At 48.5% G+C, this 16,666-nt stretch overlaps 7 protein-coding genes across 7 annotated transcripts; 3 read left to right on the top strand and 4 right to left on the bottom strand.

Annotated features, from left to right (window-relative positions):
- Positions 1 to 917: 917 nt before the first annotated feature.
- On the bottom strand, positions 918 to 4,183 carry LACBIDRAFT_327653 (uncharacterized protein; the record flags this gene model as incomplete). Its single annotated transcript, XM_001881473.1, has 11 exons — positions 918 to 1,477; positions 1,524 to 2,154; positions 2,253 to 2,536; positions 2,598 to 2,662; positions 2,711 to 2,735; positions 2,853 to 2,856; positions 3,010 to 3,279; positions 3,467 to 3,471; positions 3,809 to 3,955; positions 3,982 to 4,083; positions 4,141 to 4,183. The coding sequence occupies 11 exons, from the start codon at positions 4,181 to 4,183 to the stop codon at positions 918 to 920; spliced, it is 2,136 nt and encodes a 711-aa protein (XP_001881508.1).
- Positions 4,184 to 4,701: 518 nt separating this feature from the next.
- LACBIDRAFT_298185 (uncharacterized protein) lies at positions 4,702 to 5,657 on the bottom strand (the record flags this gene model as incomplete). The annotated part of the gene is made up of 3 exons (XM_001881472.1): positions 4,702 to 5,317; positions 5,377 to 5,576; positions 5,628 to 5,657. The coding sequence occupies 3 exons, from the start codon at positions 5,655 to 5,657 to the stop codon at positions 4,702 to 4,704; spliced, it is 846 nt and encodes a 281-aa protein (XP_001881507.1).
- Positions 5,658 to 7,260: 1,603 nt separating this feature from the next.
- Positions 7,261 to 8,232, top strand: LACBIDRAFT_298184 (uncharacterized protein; the record flags this gene model as incomplete). Its single annotated transcript, XM_001881640.1, has 3 exons — positions 7,261 to 7,290; positions 7,344 to 7,543; positions 7,599 to 8,232. 3 exons carry the CDS (start codon positions 7,261 to 7,263, stop codon positions 8,230 to 8,232), a joined length of 864 nt encoding a protein of 287 aa, XP_001881675.1.
- A 1,398-nt stretch (positions 8,233 to 9,630) lies between these two features.
- On the bottom strand, positions 9,631 to 10,914 carry LACBIDRAFT_327650 (uncharacterized protein; the record flags this gene model as incomplete). Its single annotated transcript, XM_001881471.1, has 7 exons — positions 9,631 to 9,657; positions 9,756 to 10,329; positions 10,389 to 10,588; positions 10,640 to 10,673; positions 10,725 to 10,773; positions 10,838 to 10,843; positions 10,890 to 10,914. The coding sequence occupies 7 exons, from the start codon at positions 10,912 to 10,914 to the stop codon at positions 9,631 to 9,633; spliced, it is 915 nt and encodes a 304-aa protein (XP_001881506.1).
- A 1,039-nt stretch (positions 10,915 to 11,953) lies between these two features.
- LACBIDRAFT_298182 (uncharacterized protein) lies at positions 11,954 to 13,362 on the top strand (the record flags this gene model as incomplete). Its single annotated transcript, XM_001881639.1, has 7 exons — positions 11,954 to 11,975; positions 12,031 to 12,111; positions 12,163 to 12,195; positions 12,246 to 12,324; positions 12,380 to 12,413; positions 12,467 to 12,666; positions 12,726 to 13,362. The coding sequence occupies 7 exons, from the start codon at positions 11,954 to 11,956 to the stop codon at positions 13,360 to 13,362; spliced, it is 1,086 nt and encodes a 361-aa protein (XP_001881674.1).
- Positions 13,363 to 15,452: 2,090 nt separating this feature from the next.
- On the top strand, positions 15,453 to 15,821 carry LACBIDRAFT_298179 (uncharacterized protein; the record flags this gene model as incomplete). Its single annotated transcript, XM_001881638.1, has 1 exon — positions 15,453 to 15,821. The coding sequence occupies one exon, from the start codon at positions 15,453 to 15,455 to the stop codon at positions 15,819 to 15,821; it is 369 nt and encodes a 122-aa protein (XP_001881673.1).
- A 213-nt stretch (positions 15,822 to 16,034) lies between these two features.
- On the bottom strand, positions 16,035 to 16,410 carry LACBIDRAFT_298178 (uncharacterized protein; the record flags this gene model as incomplete). The annotated part of the gene is made up of 1 exon (XM_001881470.1): positions 16,035 to 16,410. Exon 1 carries the CDS (start codon positions 16,245 to 16,247, stop codon positions 16,035 to 16,037), a length of 213 nt encoding a protein of 70 aa, XP_001881505.1. The 5' UTR covers positions 16,248 to 16,410.
- Between the last annotated feature and the right edge of the window lie 256 nt (positions 16,411 to 16,666).

Genomic DNA, 16,666 nt, shown 5'->3' with positions numbered 1-16,666 from the left:
ACCATGCGTCAGAATGAAGGGTATGTCTATTCATCAACAGAGGGCCATAAATCCTTGCTGTTGGCGCTGAAAAAGTCTGCGAAAATGTCGACGCAACTTTTACGTTTAGAAGTGAACGCAACTCGTCCCCAATGTGCTTCAAGGCTTCGGGAAAATGGCGCAGATTTAACTTGAACCTGGAGGTGAAAATGAAGACACGACCGATGCAACTTAGCGAGGACAAAGACCAAGCATTCCGCCATAACCCACCCCTTGTCCGCAGCCATCTCCTAGACAGACTCTCGCAGTGTCTCGGCACCCAAAGTGCGAACTTGGCCACATCGTTTACAGCAAGGAATTTCGGAGGATGTACTTCAAGTTCCCAGCAAGTCGCCCGCAGAAAGCCTATTGCATGTTTGTTCGTCCCATCTCGTTACTGTTTCGATGTCCGTCATTTGAGTGGGTCAAGAATAGTAAGAAGTCGACATAGTATCTTAGCAACATGCCCCGCTGCTGACAAGTGACCGAGTAAGTACGACTCGTACACTGATTCTTAACCTTCAACTCACGTCGAGTACGAGGATGAGCTTCCGACGAAGCTGTCGTATAGAGTGTGCGCCATGGTTGGGACGAGAGAGTTTGTTCCCATTTCGTAGCTGGGACAGATTGACGTGAAAAGTGCCGGCTTGACTCTGTTGCAAGGTCGTAGGTGATGTCCAAGTGATGTCAACGTAAATTTCCGTCAACAGCCTGAGCCCTACAATCAAAGTTCAAACATTGATACATTCTTTGCACATTCTCTTTATGTATATACCACAAAAATATTCCAACAAACGTTGCACGAAGTCGGAAGAGGTCAAAGAAATACAACCGAACAACTGAAAGTCTGAAACAAAAGTACCTGCGCCATCCCAACTCAGTAAGTTCTATCTCATGGTTTAGCCTCGACCATTTCCTGAAGCCGCTCCTCTTTTCGGCAGTCCCTTTCTCTGTGCCCTCGACGAGGGTGGCACCAGGGCCTCTTGCACAGTGCGCTCGCCGAGAATGACCTTTGGCCGGCAAATAACATCTTCATTGGGTGCGAGACTGTTACCCTCTGTGGATGGCTTCATAATGACTTTCTTCAGCCCCAGGCTGGTGGTTCCACTAACGATCTCTAATGTGTTCTCTTTCATCAAAGTCGGCCAGCCATTATCCATAAATGCGGAGTCGAAGGTCATCCCTGGGTCAATAGTAGCGACCTCAATATCAATGGACGTGATGTCTTCCCCAAGCGCCTTCCGCAGGTCGCGGATGGCGTTGAAAATAGGCGGGAACTGTTCCTCAAAGAGGGTTTTCTGGTTTGCATTTGGAGTTAGCCATCTAGCAAAGGCAAAAATATCTAGCAACCCATCCAAAAGATCTTGGGACCAGCCACTGGATGAAAATTCCAGTTGTGCCCAAGTTACTGATCGCCAACGATGGTAGAACGTTGGATCCTCTGAAAAGAAAGATATATCTGTCGTAAGGGTAGGTTGTTTCTAAACGTCATGAGGCGTACTTACCAACTTGCCGAATTTTAGAGTAAAGTTCAACCAACGAGTTCGAAACATCACTATTTCCTGGTTTCCATGAGGAAATGTTGATTTTGCACCAATTTATGATTGCGACCTGCAACACAACTTGCACGAAAAGGGGATCGACTCTTGCCCTTTCCGGTACCCCTGCTGAAAGAAGAGCCACCATGTTCTCCCCAAGCATCAATTTAGCTTTCTCAGTGATCTGTATGCTCTGGCGGTGCCCCTCCTCGAACTTTGTCTTTTGCAATACCTTGCCCAGCACAGAAGCCACTCGACGTACCTCCACATTCAAAACATCTACCATTTGAATGGCAGCAGCAGTCAAGAGAATGTCAGAACCCCCCGGCATATCCCAGTGCTCCTCCTCATTAGCCTCCTGGTCAACATCTGTGGTGTCGACCTTCAACTCCTTCAACTCCTTGCCTCTAACCTCCGAAAGCGTCTTCGCATCCGCAAGCTGCATTTTAGCAGCCTCAAGTTCGTGCGTCAAGCTCCGGTTATCGTCCAGTAAGCCGTGAACCTGATGCTGAGTTCTCTGCAGCTCCTCCGACTGTGCGTTCGCGCGATTCCATAATTTCCTGTAATGATGGTCCAAATTTATGTTAGAGGCCTTCTCCTGTTGCAGTGCGTACTCCAGTTCTAAGATTTTTCTGCGCAGTGCCTTCTCTTTCGAAGACGGTGGTTTGTCGCTGCTCCCTCCGACGCCATTCCCACATGGCAGTGGTGGAGCGGCTGCCAGGCTTTGGCGCTATTGCCTGGAGCCACCTCGAGCAGCTGCTGTTGTCGACGACGATCACAAAGAATCTCATATTCCTCCTGAGTGAGTGACTCCTTAAAGCCCATCCTGAGATCAGCTTTCCGCCGGCGATGATCGATCGTCCTGGCGTCTTCGTATATGTCGTCGCCCTCGCCGTACTCGTCGATGGAATCACCGTCGGCGTCTACGTTCTCTGCATCAGATAAATCTCGTCCCTGAGATTCAGCGCTGCGGCGTTCAGCTGGTGGTAGTCTATGTTATCTTCCTGAAATTTAAATCTGATTAATCTGTGGCTTACTTACCTGATGACTTAGAATTGTTATTTGTGGGCATCGACTCGGAATTTGAAGAGTGACCTGGACACGTACTGGGAGAATGAAGGGAATAGGCGTCAATAAGAAGCCTTGTGACTTACACGATCATCAGCTTGGTGCCAAATACTATCTGGCGTCTATAGTGAGAGTGGTGTAATGTTAAGATAAAACCCTGGCAAAGCACAGGCATTGCCCTCATCACTGTCGGTGTACGGTATAGTGAAACCCCATTAAAATTCGTACAGTGCTGGATAACATTCAACATTCATCAACATACTAAGTGTGTGATGATTTAGCCTCGACCATTTTTTGAAGCCGCTCCTTTTTTCAGCAGTCCGTTTCGCTATGCCCTCGACGAGGGTGGCACCAGGGCTTCTGTCACAGTGCGCTCGAGAATAACCTTTGGCCGGTAAATAACATCAGCATTGGGTGCGAGGCTGACACCTGCTGTGAATGGCCCGGGCGCCATGACTTTCTTCAGCCCCAGGCCAGTAGTTCCACTAACGGTCCCTAACGTGTTCTCTCTTGTCAAAGTCGGCCATCCATTGACCATAAATGCGGAGTCAAAGTTCGTCCCAGGGTCAATAGTAGTGACCGTTATATCAATGGATGTGATGTCTTCCCCAAGCGCTTTGCGCAGATCGCGAACGGCAGCCAGAGTGGACGAAGGCTATGGTGTCGTCCGTCCATCCAGTGAAAAGGTCGGAGGAAGGTTTTTGTGAATGACTGTTTGGGAGAGGCCGAGGGCGAGGTAGTAGTCGTGATAGGTATTGTGAGTGACGTGGGCTGCCAGGGAAGAATCCTAGGATGAAGCTGAAAAATTAGGGATATTTCCGAAAAGGGGTGAAGGCACATACCCTCGCTGTAATCGACGTGGAGTAAGCCTTTATCGATTATCCTGCATCCAGTCCCAGGCAAAAGCATGTGGTAGCGTCTGAATGGGCAAAAACAACAATTTTCCTCAACCTTTACGTCATCCCCCTCCTTCAACTTGTACCTGCTCAAGTCTCCTCGTAAGGCTTGGCCAAGAAGGGTGCCAACGCTCTTGCAAAAAAAAAAAACTCCCTGCATCCACCCAAAAAGTAGGAAGCATGATCATACAACTCCCCTGTATGCTCCGTACAAGCGTTTTCCATTCATACGTCGGGCAAATGCAGCTTCTTATCTCTGTCGCAATGATTCGAATGCTTGTATCAAACCGAAGGCAGGTTCATGGAGACGTCGGAAGAGACAGGCGATAGTGGATCTGCCAGAGTCCCAGACACCAACAGTTGCAACACGTTCACCGTCCTCAATGGTGAGGTTTGACAGTGTTGAGGAGGTGGCTTCGGGTTTCTCTAAGAAAACTGAACGTCGTTGAAGGCAACGTTACATGCAAGTCCAGGACGCGGAACACCTCGACATTCATCAGCAGACGAGAGGTTGAGGTGGTGGAGACCGTCGGTAACTCCCACAGATTTCGCAATCTTCTCGGCTGTAAGCGAAGACATACAATCTGAACCAGAATCTTTCCGCAAAATAAGAGACACACGGAAAGCCATGAGCTGAGCCAATCGCCACAGTAAACACAACATGGAGGCCTTCAACCATTTAGAGGTCGCAGGATTTGAGGACGGCTCCGATGCGCACTTGCACAAGATAAATGAAGTTGCTTGTCAGGTCCTCAGTATGTCGCCCAAAAGCCCCAGAACAACAGCACTAAGGCTTTGTTGGCCACAGCAATGTATACGAGCAACCTTCCTATAAATGGGTTGCCGTCCGTTCGGAGTGGCTTCAGCGAATTGCCTGTTTCTCCTCCTGAAAAATCTGATTTTCCTCGTCATCATAAACCTTTGATAATGCGATCGATCTACTAGTATAAGTTGGTACAGCGAAAGTCGCAGAGGAAGCGTAAACACAAGTAATCAGCCAGTGGAGATAATGGAGGAGCAGTTGTGGACGTAATGGGCGACGATATGGATGCTCAGACTGTTCAAAGGTTGACGTGGGTGGTAGGATAACAATCTGGAGTGCTTAAACTTAAAGTTTGAACAAATGCCTACATAGTCACGTGCCAGCGGTATTAATTTCCATATAATTTGGCGCCCTTCCCTTACTTTTCTCGACTCCAAAACCTCCGAAACTTGCCTCGCTTAACTTTTGCCGACAACTGTAAGGTTTCGTGGTCTTTCTTCACTTTCTCAAGCTCCCTTTGCAACTTCGCAACCTCCTCCTCATGGGCCTCCTGATTGAATTTAATAGCGGCTCGGAACTCGATGGACAGACGCTTAAGCTCCTCCTCGTAATGACTCACGAGTTGAACCAGCTGTTCCTTGAGCTCGAGACCCGCCCCAGTTTGAGGCAAGGTTTTACCGCTGAGCATTTCAGTGACTACTCGAATCTTGCTAATAGGCGGACAGTAGAGGAGAGAAGACATAACCGCCTGTGCGGACTCGAGGGTATTGTAGTGGCGATGGACCTGTGCTTGACCGTCGGTGAAATCTTTGAAATGGCGGCCGAGGAGCTCTGTCTCAGTCTTCCTCGCGGCTTGAAGTTGTTCGTCACCCTGTAATTCATCCCATCTTGTAGTGACAATGGCGACATTCTTCATGGCTTCGGGTCCACAGAGAGAAGCGAACATACGGATGTTGCGCGTTGCGGTGCCACCAACGCGGACGTCACGGATGCGGTGAAAGTAAATAAAACCATGCACGGCCTTTGTATGGTGTCTTTCAAGTCAAGGATAGAATTATCACAGGCATTCATCGAAAATACCCGCAACACATACCTCCTTTCCAAGAAGTGAGCTATATCTTCAAGAAAATTCGAATCGCTCATGTTTGGTCGGCTGTCGTCGAAACCAGGTGTGTCGACCAAGGACACACATTGATTATTGTGAGAAAACGGAAAGCTCTTAATTTCACTAGTTTCGGGTTCGAGGGTCTCTCCGACTTTGACGCTTTTATCCCCAGTAAGAAGCTTTATGAACTGATGCATTGACGATCAGAATTAAGAATTTGTTACACGGAAAAGACTCACCGATGACTTCCCAGTGCCAGTCATTCCCATGAGGCTGGGAAGAAATTTAGAAATTTACTGTAGAAAATAAATTGTCCTCCCTTACACGATGACCTTTGCGCCGAGGGGTTCGGCATCAGAGCCGTCTGGTTGATCTGGGGGATTAACTTTCTCGTATCACAGCCGCGGTGCCAGGGGTATTGAATAGAAATACATACTGGTTTCTGGAAGGGGTCAGATACGAAGGAAGATATAGCCAAGTCGCTCACCATCAGATTGTAGAGCGTTGAAAAAGATCATGTTGCCGACCTAAGTTTGAGAATTCGAGGGTCAAAGAGAAAGACAGGCTTATATGTTGGCATGCTATGTCAGCTCGTGGGTAAACATGTGGAGAAGCGATATGCGTAAGGCGCCAATTTGCAGCATGGGCATACCGTAAATAGTACACATAAGTTGCCGCTGACCTAGCCTCCAGCTGCTGCAGCCCTCACCCAAAAAAGGCTGCACTTGCCATTTCGATAGATGAATGTAAAGTTAGGTCGTAGAAGATCTTTCCCAGTCGGAACGTGTATTCCAGCTGGGATCACTGCTCCATAGAGTGAAGGTGTGGGTGTAAATCTGCCAGGACACTGGAGAAGAAACGCAAGGTGGCTGCCCACCTGGGGAATCTCGATTCTCCAGATGTGACGCGGTCGATTCAATCCTCCAATCTTGGAGGATTGTTGAGGGTTGACATAGAAAGAACGGCCCCATATCGAAACTTTCGATGGCGCGATGCAAGTGCATGTCGAAGTTGACAACAGCCTTGAGTGCGCCTGCAGGCTGAAGACGTGTCAGAATACTTATTTGAGATTGACCCCATATTCTAAAAACATCCGTTTCACAGCGTTTAACCCACCTGATCATCGTAGAACACAACAGAACACTCACTTCAGCCCTCCCAGCAGTCGTGCGGCAGGCCCTGATCGAGATTTATGGACTCGAATGTTTCTGAAACACAAGCTATTATAACTAAGCGCCATGGCCCATCAGAAGAACTGGCGCCCACCTTGATGCGGCAGAAGAACGCCAGAGGAACGAGACCAAAACGAGACGATGCTCGAGGATGCTGGAGCGTGGCGAAATCAGTGATTAGTCAGCTAACGATTTCGGCAAGTTGCATGGACCCATTCAAGTTGTTTGTTGGTTGTTTGGGAAGTTGTTGGCGCCATCCACAGAACATATGGATGAGGAACGCGATATGCACGTAAGTTAGAAGCTTGCAAGATGACGCGCCAATCAGTGAAACACGTTGAAGTCACACGTAGCGCTCTGTTTTCGCCTCCGATCCATGTGAGTCATGCCACACACATTCCACATTTTAGCCACGACCCAGTGCGGTGCCAACATATAGCCATGACCTAGTGTGGTGCCAACATACAACGTCTTTCTTTCTGTCCGTCGAACTTCTGAATCAACCTTGGCAACATGGCCAATGGCAATAATGTTGGTAAGAAACTTGACCACTGGTCCTCTTCCGCACCTGACTTTTATTTTTTCCAAGACGACGCTGATAGCAGAGTCGCCTCTAACAAGCGCCCTCCTGCAAAGGTCATTCTGTAAGCAAGGAAAGTATAATTTCCATCGCGGACCGCTAACTCTCGTCGCTAGCCTCATGGGGATGACTGGCACTGGGAAATCTACAGTGAGCCCTGATTTCGTGTAGTAATTTCTCCCTCTGATCTCCAAGGCCACCAGTTCATAAAGCTTCTCACTGGGAAGAAAGATATCAAGGTCGGAGGGGGTATCAACCCCGAAACAAGTAAAATTGGGAGCTTTTCATTTTATCACAAGCATCAACGTGTGATCATGGTCGACACACCTGGCTTTGACGACAACCGGCCGAAAATGAGTGATTCGAAACTCCTTGGATATATAACTGAGTTCTTATCAGAAGAGTACGCATTTTCGTTATGTTTGTAAAATTCTTGTGATAACTTTATTGACTTGAAGGCACAAGGGGAAGACGTTGCATGGTTTTATCTACTTCCACCGCATCTCCGACGTCCGCATTAGCGGCACTGCAAAGCGCAATATTCGTATGATGTCTTCCCTTTGTGGACCGTCCGCCATGAAGAACGTCGCTATTGTCACCACACGATGGGACGAAGTTAACAAGGAACAATTGCAAGCTGCGGAGAAGACTGAGACTCAGCTCAGCGGCTATTTCAAAGACTTCACCGACAATGGGGCCCAGCTCTATCGCCACGATAACACTCTCGAGTCCGCAAAGAAGCTCATATCTTCTGTCCTTGACTTTACTGCTATTGACAAGATTCAAATCGTCGAAGAGATGCGAAGTCGAAAGACTTTATTTCAAACTGCGGCAGGTGAAGAGCTTGCCAGCCAGCTGACCCAGCTCGAGGCGGATCATGTGCAACAGATTGAAGGGCTTGAGAAGCAGTTGGGAGCTGCTTCTCGTTTGGAGGACAATTCTTACTACGATGAGTTGAACAAGTTACGAAACGACCTGCGTGGGAGGCGCGGCAAGGTGGCAAAAGATCGGCAGAAGTTGGAACTTATGAAGATCGCGCCAAAACGTTTCAAGCAGCTTCGTTCGTTGATTACAGAAAGACGTCCGAAATAGCGGTCTAATTTTGCTACTACACAGTCGCAAGTAGGTACTACGCATACATTGAAAATATTGTAATTGCAGATCATCCCAAGTAATCGCAGAAAATGGAGTGTAGAGCAACAAAGGTGATGTCGATCCTGAGATGATGCACACGGAGAGAAACGTCTAGGGTTATCACCACTCAATTTGACAACTCATTACAATGATCACTACTACTCCCCAATCTACTACTTGTTGAATAGTCGAGGCGGACCGGCAACTCCGGTATGCCGATCCCGTGCATACGCGCACGTACTAGTCTCATATAGGACACTGTAGATAGTTATAGTAGTTTGTAGTATATTCTAGTTACATATGTTTGTAGTATACAAGGGGGACTGAGAGTCCCCGAATTCATTACCTTCTCACTCAACCACTACCCCTCATACTCGCTGCTCCAACACTACTCCCCTTGCGCGCCAAGCTCCGAAGAATCTGCGGCACTGGGACACCACGGAGACGTGATCATGGGGGCGCATGATCGCCATATCGCGGAGGTCATTGAGGACGAACCAGAGGTAGGTTCGTGGAGACGTTGGAGAGAGGCAATGGTGAATTTGCCAGAGCCCGAGACATCAACTTCAATTGCGACACTTCCACCATCGAGGTTGAAATTCCTGAGGGCGGTGGCTTCTGACTTCTCTGGATAAGATAACTGAAGTTACTGAACGTTTTTGAAGGCGATCTTGCAAAGTACGCTGGCAGGACGCAGGATTCATCATGACGAGCCATCGAGGCGGATGCAAGGTGGATGAGTCGTTTGGCATATTGGACAAATTTCGCAATCTCGTCAGCTGTAATTAGTGAAGTCAGAACCAGAATGTTTTCACAAAATACGAGAGCCAAATTAGCCACTCGTCACAGTGTCGAACTTGAACGCCACAACATGAGGGACTTCGACCATCTGTAGGAAGAACCAAGATGCTGCCACGTTCCACGGAGAATGAGGACCATTCCGACGAACCCTTCCGCGAGGTGGAAGGAGATGGATGAGATGGCAAGAAAGACCAAGAGTTTGTGTGGAATTAGGGGTAGATGTTGCGGCGTTTACTTCCGTCCGCTCTTCTTCAGGGGAAGTGAGGAGGTGGAGTTGACGAGGAAAAGAAAACTCATTCGCTGTGTCCCACCAGTGTGTATGAGCAACCTTCCCATAAACGAGTTTCCGTCCGTTCTGATTGGCTTTATAATTTAGTGCATTCCTTCTCGGAACTCTCATCTTCCTCGTCATCATATTTTCATAATGCTACCGATCGTACTAGTGTCTCCTAGTACAGCGAAAGTCGCACAGGAGGCGTAAACACGAGTATATGGGACACTGGCTGATACAGGAATGGACGTGATATGGATGGCAGATTCGGATGCGCAAACTGTTTAAAGGTTGATGTGGGCGGTGTGGATCTGGGATAGTGTGTGGCAAGAAGGTAAGTAAGACATAGTCACTACGCCCTTCGCCGTGTCAGAACCCGAAACAACACCTCCCGTCGCTTAGTGCGTACGCGCTTAGCTTTCCCCAACAAGGCTTCGTGGTCTTTCTTCACCTTCTCAAGCTCCATTCGCAACTTCGCAACCTCCTCCTCATGGGCCTCCTTATTGAATTTAATAGCGGCTTGGAACTCGATGGACAGACGCTTGAGCTCATCCTCGTAATGACTCACGAGTTGAACCAGCTGTTCCTTGAGCTCGAGACCTGCATCAGTTTCAGGCAAGGTTTTACCATGGAGAATTTCAACAACTACTCGAATGTCGCCAATAGGCGGACAGCGGAGGAGAGAAGACATGACCGCCTGTGCGGACTCGAGAGTATTGTCGTGGCGATGGACCTGGGCTTGACCGTCGATGAAATCTTCGAAATGGTGGCCGAGGAGCTCCTTCTCGGTCTTCCCCGCGGCCTGAAGTTGTTGTTCACCATGTAATTCGTCCCATCTTGTGGTGACAATGGCGACATTCTTCATGGCTTCGGGTCCACAAAGAGAAGAAAACATACGAATGTTGCGCGTTGCGGCGCCACCAACGCGGACGTCGCGGATGCGGTGAAAGTACATAAAACCATGCACGGCCTTTGTATGGTGTCTCCCAAGTCAAGGATAGAATTATTATAGGCATTTATGAAAAATGACCGCAACACATACCTCCTTTTCAAGAACTCAGCTATATCGTCAAGAAGTTTCGAATCGCTCATGTTTGGTCGGCTGTCGTCGAAACCAGGTGTATCGACCAAGGACACGCATTGGTGATTGTGAAAAAATAGAAAGCTCTTGATTTCACTAGTTTCGGGTTCGAGGGTCTCTCCGACCTTGACACCTTCATCCCCAGTAAGAAGCTTTATGAACTGATGTCTTGGGGATCAGAACTAAGAATTTGTTACACGGAAAAGACTCACCGATGACTTTCCAGTGCCAGTCATTCCCATGAGGCTGGGAAGAAATTTAGCGGTCTGCCGTGGAACACAGATTCTTCTTCCTTACACAATGACCTTCGCACCGGTGGGTTCGGCATCAGAGCCGTCTTGTGTATCTGAGGGTTGATCTTGTGGAGTCAGAGCCCCCGGGTGCCAGGGTAAATGAACAAAAATACATACTGGTTCCTGGAAGGGGGTCAGGTACGAAGGAGGATATAGCCTAATCGCTCACCAGAGTGTGCAGCATTGAAATACATGTTGCCGACCTAAGTTTGAGAATTTGAGGATCAAAGAGAAAGACAGGCTTATATGTTGGCATGCTATGTCAACTCGTGGGTAAACATGTGGATTGTTGCGCGCATAGAAAGGAGAAGCGATATCTGTTCGGAGGCGCCAATTTGTGACATAGCATGTCGTAAATAGTACACATCTTGCCTCTGACCCTCACCCGAAAAAGGCCGCACTTGCCTTTTCGACAGACGAAAAGTTAGGTCGTGAAAGATCTTCCCCAATCGGAACGTGTATTCCAGATGGAATGGTTCGTGAATAGAGTGAAGGCGTGCATGTAATTCTGCCAGGGCACTGGGGAAGGAACGCAAGGTGGCTGCCCACCTGGGGAATCCCCAGATGTGACGCGGCCGATTCAATCCTCCCATCTTGGAGGATTGTATTCTTTTCATTGAGGGTTGACATAGAAAGAACGGCCCCATATCGAAACTTTCGATGGCGCGATGCAAGTGCATGGCGAAGTTGACAACAGCCTTGAGTGCGCCTCCAGACTGCTTGAAGACGCGGCGATCTCATAATGTGAGAACATCCGTTTCACAGCGTTGAACCCACCTGATCATGAAACAATTCAAATTCGCCTACTACTAGTTCACTGAGCGCAGCAAAGTTCATGCCAGTCAGGTTGACCCTGCTGTTCGTCGTGATAGAACACTCACTTCAGTCCTCGCAGCAGTCGTGCGGCACTGGGCCCTGCCAGTGATCGATATTTATGGACTCGGATGTTTCTGAAACACTAGTTGGGTGTGGGAAGTTGTTGAAGCCATCCATAGAAGATATGGAGGAGAAACGCGGTTTGCACGTAATTTGTGGAAGACGCTTGCGCCAACTTTTTGAATCAGTGTTACACTTTGATTTGAAGTCACACGTTGCGCTCTCAGGCTCATGCTCGGACTCCACATTGGCTCCACATGTTTAGCCACGACCAGGTGCGGTGCCGACGTATAGCCATGACCTTAAATGTATGGTGCCACCTTCTTTCCGTTGAGCTTCCGAATCCACCTTGGCAACATGGGCCTTCGCAAATACTTTGGTAAGAAAATCAACCACTCATCCTCTTTCGTACCTGACTTTTTCTTTCTTGGAAGACGACGCATATACTAGCAGCAGAGTCGGTCAGGCGCTTGACCTTCTTATTCCAGACTACGATATTGGAGGAGGAAGAGGGGGTGAGTAACTCAACTGCACTAAACTCCCAAGTAGTATGTAACTCCTTTTAGGAGGCAGCGCTAAGCGCTTCGCTTCTGACTTCTGTATGTTTTTCGATTGCCAACTCCCATGGATGAAAACAACTAAGGTCTAGACTTACCCAACCGACAAAAAAAAAAAACTTTCGACTATCGTTGCGAAATTGACGAACCCATTGGTGCAAAGGTCATTTTGTAAGCAAGGAAACTCTACTAATTTCCATCGGGGACCGCTAAGTCTCGTCGCTAGCCTCATGGGGATGACTGGCACCGGAAAATCTTCAGTGAGCCCTGGTTTTGTGTAGTAATTTCTCCATCTGATCTTCAAGGGCACCAGTTCATAAAGCTTCTTACTGAGAATAGAGATATCAAGATCGGAGGGGGTATCGACCCCGAAACAAGTGAAATTCAGAGCTTTTCATTTTATCACAAGCACCAATATGTGGTCATGGTGGACACCCCTGGCTTTGACGACAACCGACCGAACATGAGCGATTCGAGACTCCTTGAAGATATAACTAACTTCTTAATAAAAAAGTACGCATTCTCGTTACGTTTGAGAAGTTCTTGTGATAATTTTATTCTTGACTTGGAAGGCACAAGGGGAAGACGTTGCATGGTTTAATCTACTTCCACCGCATCTCCGACGTCCGCATTAGCGGCACTGCAAAGCGCAACATTCGTATGATGTCTTCCCTTTGTGGGCCCTCCGCCATGAAGAACGTCGCTATTGTCACCACACGATGGGACGAAGTTCACAAGGAACAATTGCAAGCCGCGGAGAAGACTGAGACTCAGCTCAGCGGCTATTTCAAAGACTTTACCGACAATGGGGCCCAGCTCTATCGCCACTATAATACTCTCGAGTCCGCAAAGAAGCTCATATCTTCTGTCCTTGACTTTACTGCTATCGACAAGATTCAAATCGTCGAAGAGATTCGAAGTCGGAAGACTTTATTTCAAACTGCGGCAGGTCGCGAGCTTGCCAGCCAGCTGGCCCAGCTCGAGGCGGATCATGTGCAACATATTGAAGGGCTTGTTAAGCAGTTGGAAGCTGCGTCTGGTTTGGAGGACAATTCTTACTACGATGAGTTGAACAAGTTACGAAACGACCTGCGTGAGAGGCGCGGCAAGGTGGCAAAAGATCGGCAGAAGTTGGAACTTACGCAGCTCGCACCAACACCTCTATGGAGATCCACGTGGTTGAGCTCATTGCTTGCATGGGATAATTAACGATCTAATTTTGCTACTACACAGTCGCAAATATGTACTGGTGTGTGCGTTAGACTACGGAAGATGGAGTAATGATTAATGACGCATATATGGGAAAAAATGAAAAAGTGGTCATAAGAGTACTCCCCCTGCACGCTCCGAAGAATCTGCGGTACTGGGAGACCACGGAGACGTGGTCGTGGTGGTGCATAATCGCCACATCACGGAGGTCATTGAGCACGACAGCGACTGAAGCAGAGGTACGTTCGTACAGACGTTGGAGAGAGGCGATCATGGCGAATTTGCCAGAGCCCGAGACATCAACGATTGCGGCACTTCCATCATCGTCTGCCGTGAGGTTGAAACTCCTGAGGGCGGTGGTTTCAGAATTCTCTGGATAAGAGAAGTGAACCTTTTTGTAGGTGATGTTGCAAAGTTCAGGACGCAGGATTTATCAGGACGAGTCACCGAAGTGGATAAGTCGTTTGGTATATTGTACAAACTTCACAATCTCCTCAGCTGTGATTAGTGAAGTCAGAACCAGAATGTAGTCTCAAAATGAGAGACGTACCGAAAGCCATGAGCTGAGAGCCAATCGTCACAGTGAACGCCAGAACATGAGGGACTTCAACCATCTGGAGGAAGATGCTACCACGTTCCACGGGAGATGAGAATCGTTCCGACGAACGCTTCTGCGAGATGAATGAAACCACTTGTCAGGTCCTAGGTGCAACGCTCAAGACCCCGGGACATCAGCACTGAGGCTTTGTCGATTACAGCAGTAACTGGAACCTAAAGATAACCTGATCCGCGATATGGCACACGCCTAACACCACGGATATTCTAAAAGACACAGTAATCAGTTTCTTCTAGATCTCCCCATGAAAAAAAAAAAAAAGCGAAGCCAACCTCAAAAGGCCCCTCTGCAACCTCGTCCAATAATGCCTAGAACGCGACGCCTCCAAGCTTGACACTTATTGGGCGCCGAAGGTGACTTCATGGAAGTAAGAGAGGCATGGGTAGCAGACGAATCCGGGAAAGATGAAGGTTTGCGCAAGAGGATCGGAACCAGAGTCCAGCTCGTTCTCCTAGGTGCCCCCCGATCTCCGGACGAATGGGGCGGTTGAAGGCTGAACTGCAAAAAATCACAACAGCGGGCTTGTTCGACAAATAACCTCGAATGTGAGAGCGTAAATATGTAACATAGACTGCTTAGCCTGTTCAAAAGCGATGAGGTGGGTTCAAACAAAATTAAAAAAGCCAGAAAACGACGTACCGATAATGTATAACCTGCAGATTTCTCGGTCGAGCACGAGCAATAGCTAATTTGTTTCATGTAGATCGGGATGGAAGGCCCTCCAGGAGCATCTCTGTCTATAAAACGAGTTCATCGCGATCTTGTGCATAAGCACAGCCCGAAAAGGTTCTCAGCCTCCTCCCTCGTTACAGAAAAGTCCCGTTTACCGGCAACGCTGGCTGGCACTCTCGAGTCTCAAACGGCCGCTTTTCGGGATGACAATCCCATGCGCATGGGACCGCGTTTGAGGCACCCCGTTCGACAAGGCTCATTCGCCTGCCTTCGGCCCCGACACTTTGAGAAGGCGCTGCGCAACGGTGTGGTTTCTAGTACCACTGGGCCCAACAATGATGGTGATTTCGTTGAGAGTGGGATTGTGGATACACATACGGGATGCCGGAGATGCTTCACAGCATTTAAGTGAGATGTGCCCCATGCTGCGATATCGAAGCACGCGTCCGTCGACAACGGTCATCTGGAACAGCTCAGCTGTTACATGTTACTTGCAACCTGACAGAAATTCGAAGAGTCACCCATTTGTCCCCATTTGTCTCCCACTACTAAACCTCGGCGACAGCGTTGCTACCTCTTTTTGGAAAATCTATGCTGATGCAAGAATCTGCGCAAACTTTGCCGAAGTAAGACGGAGAATGGGTGTTGGTGAGTGTTCAAGCAAATTGAAATTTGAACCTTGGGATCGTTGCAAGGAGGACATCTGGGATATGGAAATTCCGGCCGTCCGGCGGACTGGCGGATCCGGCACGCCAAACTCTATCATTTCCACTCTTTCTGTGCACGTAGATGGTCATTTTACATGTACAGTGATTCAATACTACTATTATGTATATGTATGGTATACAAGAAGACTGAGTATCTACAGGTGGAAGCGGCGGTTATCAACTGGCAGTCCCCAAGGTGGTTAGCGTCGCTTCGCCGCTGTCGACCTGTATGCAAACATGCTTATAAGCCTGAGGTCTCCGTGATACATTTGTTTCCGCTTCCTCTCTTTCTCCCACTTCACGTCCTCGCCAGATTCTCCTTCTCCCACACCTTCAAATGCTCCTTACGCGCCTCCCAAACGAGCCTCCCAGCAACCTCCACTAGTCTCCATCATCGGGGATTTCCAATACCAGTCTTCAGGTTCGACAACGTGAGCTTCTCGGGGGACTTTGAATGGCGTTAGGAGGAGGGGCGTGTAGCACGGATTGCATTGCCATTTCTGGGGACTTGTATGTAGAAGATCCGAAGGATGGGCTATAAGATATCGTATCTACATAGTATCAAAATGTATCGTGCTGCGATTCAAATAAAACTCACAGGGCTATTCCGAAAGGTGTGAAGGGTATCGTCCAATCGGTGTGGAAGTGAGAGATGGTGTCGACGGCCAGACACGCGCTCACAGCGGCGGTGTTTGCCTTTTGCGCTTTGGTATTAACCGCAAGGGCGGAGGGCGGCCTTCGTCTGGTTTGTGTAACTGTGCAGCGTAGAATACATTGGAGATGTCGTGGTTGGCGTCCTCGTCGATGTTGCAGACTTCCTCAATATCGAAGTGGTTCCCTCGTCCCGTTGTCGTTAGCGCTACAGTGCGGTCCGCATCGTCACGAATCATTTTCCCTTGTCGTGGTTGTCAGGCAGTTGTACAGCTACCAGTGTAGTTGTAGATCTTTTTCCCTGTTCAGTCTCACTATAACTATAGCCGTAAACTTACCAAGTGTCAGTGTCGCGGTTGTCTATCAGGCCAATGTCAACGTTAGAGTCGCGTTCATTCACGCCATGTAGAGAGTTCTTGACGAATGGGCAGCAGAGGAACTTGCGGTTGAAGTCAAGATCGGAATTTGCCGCATGGCTGACAAATTCATTTGCCGGACGCCGGACACGCGGAAATTCCAAATCCGAGATTCCCGCTAGGTCCAAAAAATCTCGGATCTGGAAATTTCGGCAATTCGGCAGTTCGCCGTTTCGCACAACACGTTGGAATTTCCCGTTTTAAATTTCTAAGAAGGCAAATGTACATCGAAATGCACATTC

Source organism: Laccaria bicolor, genomic scaffold (assembly GCF_000143565.1).
Source record: "Laccaria bicolor S238N-H82 LACBIscaffold_13 genomic scaffold, whole genome shotgun sequence".
Lineage (NCBI taxonomy): Eukaryota > Fungi > Basidiomycota > Agaricomycetes > Agaricales > Hydnangiaceae > Laccaria > Laccaria bicolor.
This window is presented reverse-complemented; position numbering and strand designations above follow the sequence as displayed.